The sequence below is a fragment of the Megalops cyprinoides genome, chromosome 24 (genome assembly GCF_013368585.1).
Source record: "Megalops cyprinoides isolate fMegCyp1 chromosome 24, fMegCyp1.pri, whole genome shotgun sequence".
Taxonomy (NCBI): domain Eukaryota; kingdom Metazoa; phylum Chordata; class Actinopteri; order Elopiformes; family Megalopidae; genus Megalops; species Megalops cyprinoides.
Genome location: NC_050606.1, coordinates 6,287,901 through 6,300,977, shown reverse-complemented (window position 1 = coordinate 6,300,977; position 13,077 = coordinate 6,287,901). Strand labels below are relative to the sequence as shown.

Sequence of the window (13,077 nt, the reverse complement as noted above, 5' to 3'; positions counted from 1 at the left end):
TCAAAATATTTCACTTGAGTCTTTGTTCCAGAAAACCTCAAAGGAATTATTGTGATCCCGTATCCAAACAAAAAATAACACAGTTACAAAAAGGTATGGCAACAAAACATTAAAAAGACACTGGGATGAAACGCTAGAGTTTTGATGAGCCTTGCCATATGTGGCAAACTGGCACATGTTCAAAGATTCTCGTACCAGCTGGCGCACCAGTGACTCCCTGGAAGGGTTTCAAGACCGAAATGTACAAAAATGTATTCCACACTGACCACACTTTACACACTGTTTAACACACTCCACAATAATGAATTCAGAAATACAAATTCCCTGTTTAAAAACGTTATTATCTACAGCAGTTCAGTTTTGATTTGTTCCAGTAACTTCAATAATAAATGTTTGGCCTCTGGGAATTCATACTTTCCATTTTCTCTGGATACACACCAGGTGCGTTAAAGGATAATAATTGGAAAAGTAAAAGACATGATACTGGATGATCTGAAATTAACTTTACCCATTGGAAAAAAGGCAGTCGCATTCAAATGGAGTTAGCAATGGATATTCCAATTAGAATCCTTACTTTGCTATGTGTTATGATTTACCATGTTTGCATTGCTCTGTAGATCATCTTTGAGGACAATATTGACACACAAAATCCTGTATAGCCAAAACAATTGACCAGGCTGTTCATTTTCGACAATTGTCTTCCCCATACACCACGAGTTCAAAAGATGGATTGGATGAAAGACATTGCTAGAGGACAGAAACCTAAAAGTACTGATCTCATCTCGCTTCGCTTTGCATGTGACTTTCAGTTACAGAGGATATGGCATAAGAGAAAACAGCATATTTCATCACAGACACACACTGTTTTCAGTACATGTGCATAGTCTATAGAAAAATATTCCATAAAATACCTGAATGAAAAACATGCATTTCTTTGTTGATCCTGAGATTGTATTCCATGAAATTGCCATTACTGGAATTTGAATGCCCTTATACAGTATAATTTAAATTATGATGGATATAAACATATTAGATCACACAGCCAATATAGGTTTTCTTTTCAGTCAACACCAAGGAGGGCTATCCTGTAAGATAACTTGCTCCTTCCTTCTTTCTTTCTTTCTGTCTATTCTGTCCTTATTCTGCCTTTTCTCTCTTTCCTTGCCTGTCCGACTCTCCCGCATCCCCCTCCCTCTCCTTCCTTCTTTCTCGCTCTCATCTCTTTATTTCTGATACACACTACATCATGCTGTGTTAAGCAATGCAAAGCTGTGGCATGTAAATCTTCAGTCTTAAAAATGATACTAGCTTGGATCATTCACAGTAACTGCAATTTACGAGCACCATTTTCACGGGGGATAGTTAAAGGATTAACCAGCCGTGGTGCCCATTTTTCGTGTGACAATCACAGTAGATTTGTCAAATAAATGAACAGGTTAAAAAAAAGAGAACATTTTTACAAGTAGGCTGACGGTATACCTGAATGTGACAGGAATATCCCAAGAAGGATTAACTGTGCTCACATGGCACAAGGACTGAGAAAAGCTGCCTTTTCTGAAGACAAGAGAGAAGCACCCGTGTGAATACGCTGAGTGTGAATTCAGTGTTGGACCAAACATTCTATTCTACCAACTGCAAATAAAAAAAAAAAAAACGTCAGGAATGTTGGACCTTGAACATATCAATAGAAAACATATAAAACACATTACATTTAGCTCACATCTAAAATAATATTCACTGTATACATATAAAAATTTAAAATGTAAAGTAAATATAGCACCCTTGCGAATGACCGTGCCATTACCGCCATGCTGTTTTTACCCGCGCTGGCACCGCTTCCAAGGTTATCTCCAGACAGTCTATTTCTGCGTTTCTCTTCCCTCGGACAAACACGCGCACAGATTTTTTGGCAGCCTGCTGCATTTTTGGGGTCTGTTTTTGCTCCACGGAGGCCTCTTCCTGTGGAGGAAATGGCACAGATTTACTCAGCAGGGTGCTGGGTGCCGGCGTCTCGATTCAGGCACATCACAGCATTTTCCATACATACGCTTCCAACACCAAGAATTCATGTCGGACTTTCATTCCACATAAGCATTTTGTTTGCTATGGGGAAATAAGGTGCTAAAAATTATTGTGTTCTAGAAAGTTCTAAGAAGAAATTCAATTAAATCCATCATCTGTCACAACACATACATAACACGTCATAACACGTCCAGAGCGACCTACATAGCTACAGTTTGTTCAATGTTATCCATTGATACAGCTGGATATTTACTGAGGCAGCTTGGGGTTAAGTCAGCAGAGAATCAAACCAACAACCTGTCAGTTTTAAAATCTCTGCTCCTTACCGGTATGTCACACTGCCGCCCATGTACTGTTCACTGACCACACAGGAATGGTTCGGTTTATACCGGTATCTACTGGCATTTCATCACATTTCATCACCTTAATGCTGAAACTATTAAACTATGAGGGTAGTTTGTGGCAGCAGTGTAGTAGTAAGGAGCAGGACTTGTAACCGAAAGGTTGCTGATTTGATTCCCTGCTGTTGTACCTTTGGGCAAGGTACTTAACCCAGAATTGCCAGGTATATAAATGGGTAGCGTGTAAAAAACTATAACCTCTGTAAGATGTTCTGGATAAGAGCATCTGCCAAATGCCAATAACGCAATGCAATGTAACGTATGAGAGCTGCTAGCGATGGGGCGCTAGCAATAAAAAAGCAAAAGGGAATGTCTTTCTCACCTTGACTATCGACGCTGAGCTGCACTTCACCAGCCTCTCGGTGCAAAAGCAGTTCCTGAGACAAGCCTGCTGCAGCATGGCGAACTCCCTGCACATGACCTTCCTGAAGTAGGGCCTGAACATCAGGTAGATGATGGGGTTGTAGAGAGTGGAGGACTTGGCGAACATAGCGGGAAGGGCAAAGGCCAGCGGGGGGATGTTCTCGATGTGGCCGAAGGCGGCCCACATGGACACCACGGCGTAGGGGCTCCAGGCCGCGAAGAAGCCGATGCACACCGCCACGCTCAGCTGAAACGCAGGGGGAGAGAGAGACGGCGCCGCATGCCCCTTTGAATGATACAGGGATCCTGGACTCCTTTCCCACCCCAGACACTAAGGAGTCTGCTCAACCCCAGTTCAATGCAGTTTGCTACACACTTTGAGCCATAGTTTTATACGTTATGTTCATTTGTCCGTTTCCTGCCCAACACTACCAGCTCAGTGGATACCCACATTAGAAAAAATTATATGTCAGAAAGAAAAGATGCAACTCTTTCCCAAATATGTTACTCAGAGAAAAAAGCATGGCACGTTCAATTGAATCAAGGCAGACATTTTGCCCCAGTTTCAAATTAGATTGAGATTTCCCATGAAGATATTTGGCCAGTTAGAGTAAAAAGAAAAAAAAAACAGTTTGCTATAGTATCTGTATTCTGTGCAAGTTCAATTTTAAAGAATTAGACATCTGCTTCAGCACCTGGAAATCCCCTTCAGTTAAATTAAGAGGACCTTTACTATGACAGAGATTTCCTGTGTCTAGAATTCATTTCCAGTTCCAATGATGCTGAAAAGCACTTGTAGTGAGACAAGTCAGAGAGGACAGCACCCTTATGAAGCCTGCCTCAGTATTTGTATTCAGTTTTGTGTACACATGAATGACCATACAAAAGGCCAAAGGCATTCGCACAGGAGAAATCTAGCAGTGGAAAAGATTTAATATGAAGGGTGGGACAGGCCAAAGTTTCCCCATTGTAAATCATCCCTCAAACGCTACACTGATGTCTGCTCTCAGATGGGATGACGTTTCCTTGTTTCCAAGAGGAACAGGGCTGGTTTTAATTGGGTTTGAAAGTTTGACTTACCAGCTCCCCACCCTTTCCTAAAAATCCTACTGTAATTAATCTCCTGGTGGTGCCAGATAGGGTGTTAAGGACAGGGCTGCCATGCGGAAGGCAATTCAACCACATATTTTACAACCGTGTGAGTCAATATTGACTATGCATAAAAGACAGACACCTTAAGGTATTGCCAGGTTCAATTCCCGTCTGCCATCTGACATCTTTGATCGATCAGTATTAATAATGCAACCCAACTCCCTTAGCTTCCCTGATCCATTTACCTCCTGCAGTCCTTCTGATCCACTGCCCTGTTTCTTATTAACTTAGACAGGGAGGGAGAGATTGCTCATCTAACATTAGAGTCTGTTCCAATATTACACACAGCGTGTAATTTATACATTTTGACTATCTACAATCTGCAATGCCCTCTTCTATGCATGTAACATACATTCCTGAATTTTTGGATTGAATGTTTTAATATACATTAGTTTTCATTAATCCCCGAGTGACAGTCAGAGTGGAGGACGGCGGAGCACCAGATTTGCTATTTCCATATTCCACGCCCCCTTCATGAATATTCAGCATGTGTCAACCAATCAGAACACTCTAGCCTCCTACAATGACAGAGACAGAATTTTGCACCTGAAGCACACCAAGCTGACTACGGGCTCAGCAAAGAGAATATCTGCTTGTGAGCACCAGCAGGGAGACCACCAGAACCTGCTGTTACCCAACAGAGCCTAATGACACAGAGAAAAGAATACAGAGCTGCCTGTCTCTCATTTCAGTATTACACTCAAGTTGCTAAGCAGACTCCCTCCTCCAGAGAAAACTTACACAGGTAACAAATCATCCTCGTAGACAGGTGGATTTTTACTGATGCAATTCTGGGTAAGCTTCTGGCTCAAGGGTACAACCGCAGAACCCTGCCTGCGAACTGAACCAGAAATCTTTGGATAAGGCTAAGGCTGAGAGGCTTTTCATCCCATCCAGGTCCACTCCCGTTTCAAGACCTCTCCCTCAGGCTAGATTCTACAAGCCTTATCACTCATGCCACTGTGAAAAGCCTTGGTGTAATACTTTATAGCCGACTGTCCTTCTCCTCCCAGGTTGCAGCGGTGAGTCGGGCGTGCAGATTATTTTTGTAAAAACATCCAAAGCACATAATTACACATGATTACACAGGGAACTCGGCTACACAACATGCAGACACTCTCACTGTACTGTACTGCTCTGGCCACTTACCATTATCATGTATCATTATACTGCACTGTACTGCCCTGGTCACTCTATCATTATCGTTATCATTATACCTTTTCATTATCACATTTTTTTTGTTAATATTTATTATGCCATTACCACCCTATTGTTAGTATTTATTATGCTGTTATTATCTGCACTTGGTCACTTTACCACATTTTAGAATTTAGAAATTATGTTACAATTTATGTTTAGAAGTTTAAAATGTATGTTAAGAGTGTTACTGCGGGAGTGAGTGGGGAGTAAGAATTCCACCGTACTTGTTACACATGGCAACGAAGAATCTTGAATCTTGAATCTTGAAAAGATTCTCCCCTACCTCACTATGTATTCTACGCAGCTCCCATTTCAGGCCCTGGTCCTCGCCTCGTCCTACACCTGGGCTACTGTAACTTCCTGAACTTCATGAAACCTGTCTTCCTGCCTGTGCCATCAATCCCTTACAACTAATCCAGAAAGCAGCTGCATGACGTGTCTCCACTCTCCCTAAATGTAGTCAGGTTTGTTGCTTCACTCCTCATCTCACTTCATCAGCCTTCCTTTATCGCTCCCATCAAGGTCAGACCTTTGGTGCTGGCATACAGGACAGTGAACCAGACGGCCCCCTCATGCCTACGATCGGCCTTCAAACCCTATGTTCCGTCAAGATCACTACACGCTGTATCTACGGGGCAACTGACTGTCCTGTCCTGATGGGGTCAATCCTGTCTTGTGCTTGCTGTTTATTTCATGGGCAGCATTGCAATGTGCTTTGGATTCTATGATCTAATGACTGATGTGTGGTAGTATAAGTAAGATAAGTAGGCTATAAGTAAGTAATTAAGATATTCAGAGCAAGCACCTTGCTCAAGGCTACAATAGTATCACCCTGCCTGAGAACTGAACCAAGACTCTTTTGATAAGAGTGACCCACTCTTTACCCACTAAACCACACTGGTTGGCAGCAGTTTAGCATAGTGGTAAGGAGCAGGACTCATAACCGAAAGGTTGCCGGTTTGATTCCCTGCTAGGGTCCTTCCATTCTACCCTTGGCAAAGGTATTTAACCCACAATTGCCTCAGTAAATATTCAGCCGTATAAGTGGGTAACATGAAAAAAAGGGGGCGTTCACCTTCACAATGATGGCCTGGAAGTTGCTGAGCTTGGACTGCGGGGAGACGTGCCGTTTGACCGCCCTCCGGGAGCGTCGGACGGCGGCCAGGATCTGGGCGTAGGACGCCACGATGACTCCGCAGGGCAGGAGGTAGCAGAAGACGAACAGCACCACGGTGTAGGACTTGGCCACCGCCTGCGTGTTGGAGGACCGCCAGTCGATGCAGCAGGCCGTGCCGTAGGGCTCGGGCCCGTACACGCCCCAGCGGGCCAGCGGCGAGCAGGCGAACACCAGCGCGTACGCCCAGGCGCAGGCGATTAGCAGCCGCCCGTGGCCGTAACTGAACCTGTTCCCTGGAAACGGGGGGACGCGAGGAACCTTTACCCTGTGACAATGACGCCGCACCGTGCCATCTGTGCCTTACTAACAGGAAGATAGCTTTCACACACGAGACACAAAATAGACAGAACACATGCATATGCTGCATATAAATGTATGTATACAGTATAATTTGTTTAATATGTGTAAAATATGATATATGTCATATATATGATATATACACATTATATACATATATTATCAGAATCAGAATATATACATATATTATGTGATATATTTTATATATTATATGTTATTTTATTATATATTTACATATTTATTTGCACTTTTCTGCCTGCCACTTTACAATCTGATGTCGTGTTGTCTATTTATTTATTGTCTTGTTATTTGCTATTTATTGTCTCGTGTATTTATTCAGCTGTATTGAATGTAGCACCACGGGTCCCAGGGAAACATTATTTCAACCCCACTGTATACTGCATATGGATGCATATGCATAAGATCTCTCTTCCTCTGACTTTGATATGTGTGTGTGTGTGTAACATCAGGCATTGGTGAAAGTGTCAGTACAGTAATTTATATATTTTGCAATACGTGCAATATTCATCAGTTGCCCTAATCTTTCTTAGTTACTTCCATTTTGTGTGTGAACAAATTCAAATAACGCAATACAACATGGAGTTACAACTTTGGCCTTACAGTTGGAATTAGAATATTACCTGTTACAATATCACACATTTATGGGGGCCTGGAAGTGTCAGCGCGCACATGTTTGTCTGCTACAGCAGGTGATGACACCCCACAGAGTCAGAACTAGAGCACTACTTGCTGAGGATATCTATCTTCACCTTGGTGAGCATAGTTGCTTATCTTGGTATTCCATTTGGATAAAAGATGGCCAAGTTTCAAAACTCACAGCAAACCTAGACCCGATACCCATGCAACACTATGTTTTTTAAACATACTTACCATACAGAGGGTAACATACTTTTAGACAGCACACAGTGCTCAGTAGTGTTAGGGTGGTCAGACTGCAGATCCCAAACAGGACTCCACAGAAAGCATAGATTAAGCATATTATTTTGCCATATAGCCACCTGAAAAACAGGGATCAGAAGTTAACACAATACTTACGTAACATCTACAGACTTATAATAACTGTGGCAGGTAATCCAAATTAATGCCAAATGTAAGTGCAGTTGTAATGACAGGACATTGCTTGTAGGGAACAAAAATATATTCACACTTCTTTATGCATGAAGTGTAGGCAGCAGTGTAGCACAGTGGTAAGGAGCAGAACTCATAAGCAAAAGGTTTCCCATTTGATTCCCCACTAAGACACTGCTGCTGTACCTTTGGGCAATGTACTTAACCCAGAATTCCCTCAGTAAATATCCAGCTGTATAAATGAATAAAATTGCAACCTAGGTAAGTCGCTCTGGATAAAAACACCTGCTAAATGACAATAATGTAATGTATGATATGGCAACAAAGGCACTGGTTGCAAAGAAGTTGGTGTGAGAACAAATCCTAAAAACTTTTGGTGCCATGGCTTATGTTTTTTCAGCGAAAAAATTGCTGCTTACCTGTGAAATATACTGGAAGTTATTGCAAGCGGATACAGGGACACAGTCAGGCCCAGGTCACTGACGGCCAGGTTTATGATGAAAAATTCCGCTGGCTTTAGCAGGTCTTTCTTCTTGTAGGAGATGTGCAGCAGCAGACTGTTACCAAACAAGGAGCAGATTCCTGCAACAGGCAGCAACACACGGCAGGGAGTGGTCAGGACACCGAACTTGCAGCTGCAGCCTCGAAGCCTGTTTGGGACTTCCCTACGTCTTCCCTATGGCACACCGCTTGGATCACTTCACTGAATTACTTCATCATATCTGAAGTGTGAGCTGTGTAACTCAACCAACGTAAAGGAAAGGAGTAAAAGTAGCAACTGCACAGCTCAGACAAAATATGGCAAACTGTACAAGAAATGGAAAAAAAAACACGCTATCCACCAACACATACAATGCAACACCAATGTATATTTTAATAATGTTTACATTTTAAAGCAAAATATGTGTCCTTTGTATCTGTTCTAGTTCTGTTTTTCTCTGTAGCAGGATTACAATGATTAAAGGTATGTTATGCAACTGTCTGACCTCAGTGAGATTTTATGATGAAAAGAGGTTGTTAGAAAGCAAACAAACAACTGAAAAAAGGTTGAGACGCCCCCTCTGCAAACCATACCCCTACATTGCCCCCCCCCAACTCTCTCTTTCCTGTGTTTACTCCTTTATAAATGCATTTCATTAACTTTGCTCTTGTATCTGTCCGCTAGCCTTGATTTGTTTCCCCCAAGTGAGCTGCAATTATTTTGCTGCTTCTTCAGTTTGTGCTCAATCTAAGCAGCCTGTCACTCTTTGCATGGTGATTCTCTTTCAGCATGTGTAATTAGTCTTTGAGGTACTGAAGACTTTGTTTAAAATAGTACATTTTAAAATGATGTTATGCACATCAAGTTGTTCTTGATGAAGACAGCTGACTAATTATGTAATTATTACGTAACAATAACTCTAAGAAGAATAAGGAAAACAATTCTCGTAATTGCTATTAAAATAGAATAAACAATGGCTGTGATCTTGTCCACTCAATGAGACAGGAGCACAGAAAGTCTGAATGGTCCATCTGTGGTACACAGTACATGTATGAAACTGGCCTCTGGCACACAGCCAGGAGCTCGGGGACAGGTGCAACTGACTCAACGGCTCCCCCTGTCTTCCAGTGATAGATGACAGCCAATCCGGCACCGTCATGCACTGCAAGCACAGTGTGACTTTCGGCAGAGAAGCATGATCGTCCAATTAGGTTTTCAGGCCTATTGAGTTTTGAGGCCCGTACAAGCACAACACTTAGACACAAGTATAAAATGTCTCTAGGAAAATTCAACACAGAAATCATTTTGTTCATTTCAAACGAACTGTGACAATCAAACACAACAAAGGGTATCGTTACATCCTGATGGTTTGTGCTGAACAACAGAGTGAGTAAGATTTCTCAGAAATGTTGGACTGTTCCTTGAGGAGCATGCATTGATTGCTTGGAGTGAACAAAACAGTGGCTTGTACAAGAAACAAGACAAAGAGAAAATTTCATGAGTTGCACATCAATGTTTTGTGCAGCACATAATTCCCCTTCATATAACAAGTGAAAACTAGGTTGCAACAACAGAGGACATTTTATCCCAGTTATAGTCAGTCGAACATTGCGGTTTTGCCTGTTGCTGTGTTCCAAGAGAATCTGACTGTTCTGAGGAGTTCATCAGTGCCTGTGAGTAGATACTTTTGTTTCCGAGATGTCTACAACTTTCAACACAGACTTAAAATCATATTATCACATTATATAAAAATATGCATATCAACATACACAGACTTAAAATCATATTATACTATAATGCATAATCACCATAACGCATAGGGATGGTGATGCAATTACAACAATAACAACAACAATACTTTATGATGTGTACTAAAAATAAGCACTCCAAAAAAACACAGCAGTAAAAGAGAAAAGCATTGATTTATGAGGCAAAATGTTATTATGAAAACCTTAAACTCTGCTGAGGGATTCATTACCATTGTTTAAATGTGCTTTCCATGTAATTACTCTAATCAGCCCGGGAGAAGGACACTCCCCATCTGCGGATATGCAGATCTGCAGGAGGAAGCCACTAATTACAGTCGGTGAATTGCAATTCAGCCTGTTTTTGAGCCTGTCTGACAAAACAGAAAGAGGTTGGCATTTCTGCGTACTGCATTGACATTTAAATGATGCGTGCAGTGACACCAGATATTTGATGCCCGGTGAAAACACCGCAGGACGGATGAGATGTGAATGATGCACTGAATGAATACTGTAATGTGTGTGGGATTTTATGTTCCAATGATAAAGTGCACTGCCAGGTGGAAATTCTTTGTGGAAAGCTCATGAAGCCCTGTATGCATGAAGTTGTCCTGCGTCTCTATCAGACGCCATGCCTCCATATGACGCATTCTGTTCCTACATCACTGATCCTTGGCTCCACCTCCCACCCCCCCACTTTAACCTCATTGGTTCTTGTAAGTCTGCAATTTCCTGTCTCCTTGAAGATGAATCAGTGCACACTCTGTCAGGGAATGGACACGGAATGGACAAAAAGCAACAAATAAGTCACGCCTGCTGCAGTTCAGATTGTCCCCAGCAGCGATTTGGGCAAAGCCACAGGCGGTCAAATCCAGCCAGATCACTTCAGGTTTTGCCCGGGTGTCTCAACCATTGTTTTGATTGGTGGTTTTGGCTGCACTCAGAAACAGACACATTTTTAAAAGACTTAAATCTGTTTTGTAGGTATATGTGCTGCTTTCATGTTGATGTGGCAAATTTGCAATTTTACGACCATTGAAACAATCTTATGTATCTTAGAAATAATGAGAGCAAAAATCTGAAAGCGTATAGTTAAAAATATGCATATCAACATACAGCCTATTTGTGTTCTTAATGACACACTCCACATGCCCAAAATCCTAAAGCTAACACTGCAAAATGAATTTCTTTTAATTTACTTATTGATGTATTTTGAGAAGAAAGTATGATACAACAGTACTGGATCCAAATGGTAAACTTTATGACTGCCTGAAATGGGTACGGTGTGAGTTAAATTTGCATGTAAGCACTCCAGCAGTAATAAGTGTGTGTATTTCAGGTTACAGTCCTGAAAAATTTCCGACACGGGGACAGTGATCAACACTGAACTGTACTCCTACTGACAAATGTTTTAGTCACCACAAGAGGAATGACTTTGACAGGGCGGGAAGAGGATCTTGCAAGTAATCGGTGGAGTGGAGGGACCACTAGACCAGAGCTGATGATATGAACTTAACAATGTTACCCACACATTTTATGACACTCATAACTAACCTCTGAATGCTCCGCACCATAATTCTTCTGATGTTATTATTTGCATTATGTATGTATTTATCCCCCATAACAGCAGGACGTTCTCTTGAAACCCGCCCCCACCCGGGTGAACCGTAGGGATTGTGTTCTCATCGGTAAACTGCATCAGTAATGGACATTTCACCCATAATGGCTTCAGGATCAAAGGCTTTGATTGGGAGCAAGTTAATCTCTGCTGCATTTCCAACATATGGCCCAGCTCTAACAAGCCAGGCAGGACCTCGGTAAAATCAGTCCGTGTTGGAACTCCAAATGAGACTGCCTGCACATGCATGCAACAGGCAGGACGTATCTCGGGGAAGTCGATAGTGTTCTCACCTCTTTAATCAGCGTGGCATTGCCACAGTGGATCAGCTGCCTGTGAATCAGAGACCACCGGGACCAGGTGCTCTTTTCCTAACACAAATTCAGGCTAACAAGCTGTGCTATTTTATTCAGCCATCATTTCAGCCTAATGATCCTAAAAAAAAAGATCTAATTGCAGACTGAAGTCCCACATTTTTTAAAAGACACGTCTTGCACGACAATTTCTCAAGTCGTAGTTATGACTTCTGTTAAAGCTTTACAGAGTCCACCTCTGTCCACCACTGAAGAAAAAAATCCAGGGTGTTAACTGGCAATTTATCACACAGTGTGCTCAAAGTGTCTGAGATTGATAATCTCATTATTTTGCATGGCACTCTGTCAGAGATGGTCACAAAGGCATGAACCTTTCAAATGTGTGAAGGAGCTGAAGTGAAGTTTCATGATGGTGGTGCCTAACCAGCTCTAGCAGTGGCAGAGAAAGCTTTATCGGCAAAGTAGTTTATGATCACTGTTACAAATACTAAAGCACAAGCCCCTTTTTTATGTTGACAGACAATAACATGTAAGACTGCAGACACAGTGTTAAGTAACTGACTGCTCTTAGATAACGCACTTAGATACCTAAGCAACCTGTTCTCTTTAACTACCTTTCAATGAATGCGGGCTTATGTGTGCTGAATCTCTAGAGTGTTACATATTCCATATCTGTAACTACTAACCTGTTCAAGTCATTTGGGTGATCAAAGTCTGATGATGAAAATTCAGTCTTTTAAAATATGTACTGGGGAAACAGCAGAGGGGAACTGGAGAGCACACAGAATGCCACAATTGGTGCTTCAGTTTTGCGAGCCCACTTACCAAATATCGAATATACGACCGCAACAATCATATCAGCGCTTTCAGGTATATTTGACTGGAATGCAGTGTCTTCTGTTAAATTCCCCATCTAAAATCAAAAGAAGAAAAAAATGTTTTCATCAGAGGAAATTCCTAAACCTGGAGAAATAGTAATTCTAATAAAGAAGCTGTTTAAATGTTCACAGAGGGTGGTTAACGGAGAAATTAGGCTTGAGCTCTCTGATGACAATCGGCTGTGCTGACGATGGCGCAGGTGGCATTGTGCTTTAATTGGCAAATACCTACACCTTAAAATATCAAAATAATGTAATACAGTGTATTGCCCTGAACTTAAGCAAGAGCTGAAGAGAGCAACATGTGCCTAATAATGTGAATCATGATAATCATTTTCTG

At 41.8% G+C, this 13,077-nt stretch overlaps 1 protein-coding gene across 1 annotated transcript; it reads right to left on the bottom strand.

Annotated features, from left to right (window-relative positions):
* Window positions 1-1,800: 1,800 nt before the first annotated feature.
* LOC118771528 (opsin-5-like) lies at window positions 1,801-12,772 on the bottom strand. The gene is made up of 6 exons (XM_036519534.1): window positions 12,685-12,772; window positions 8,121-8,283; window positions 7,504-7,631; window positions 6,214-6,548; window positions 2,746-3,033; window positions 1,801-1,959 (listed from the first exon to the last, which is right to left on the bottom strand). Exons 1-6 carry the CDS (start codon window positions 12,770-12,772, stop codon window positions 1,801-1,803), a joined length of 1,161 nt encoding a protein of 386 aa, XP_036375427.1.
* Window positions 12,773-13,077: the final 305 nt, after the last annotated feature.

Coding starts and splice junctions, on each gene's coding strand:
- LOC118771528 (XM_036519534.1), bottom strand. CDS start 12,772: ATGGGGAATTTAACAGAAGACACTGCATTCCAGTCAAATATACCTGAA. Junction 7,632..8,120: donor ACTTCCAGTATATTTCACAG/GTAAGCAGCAAT, acceptor CCTGTTTTTCAG/GTGGCTATATGGCAAAATAA. Junction 1,960..2,745: donor GCTCAGCGTCGATAGTCAAG/GTGAGAAAGACA, acceptor TTTCCTCCACAG/GAAGAGGCCTCCGTGGAGCA.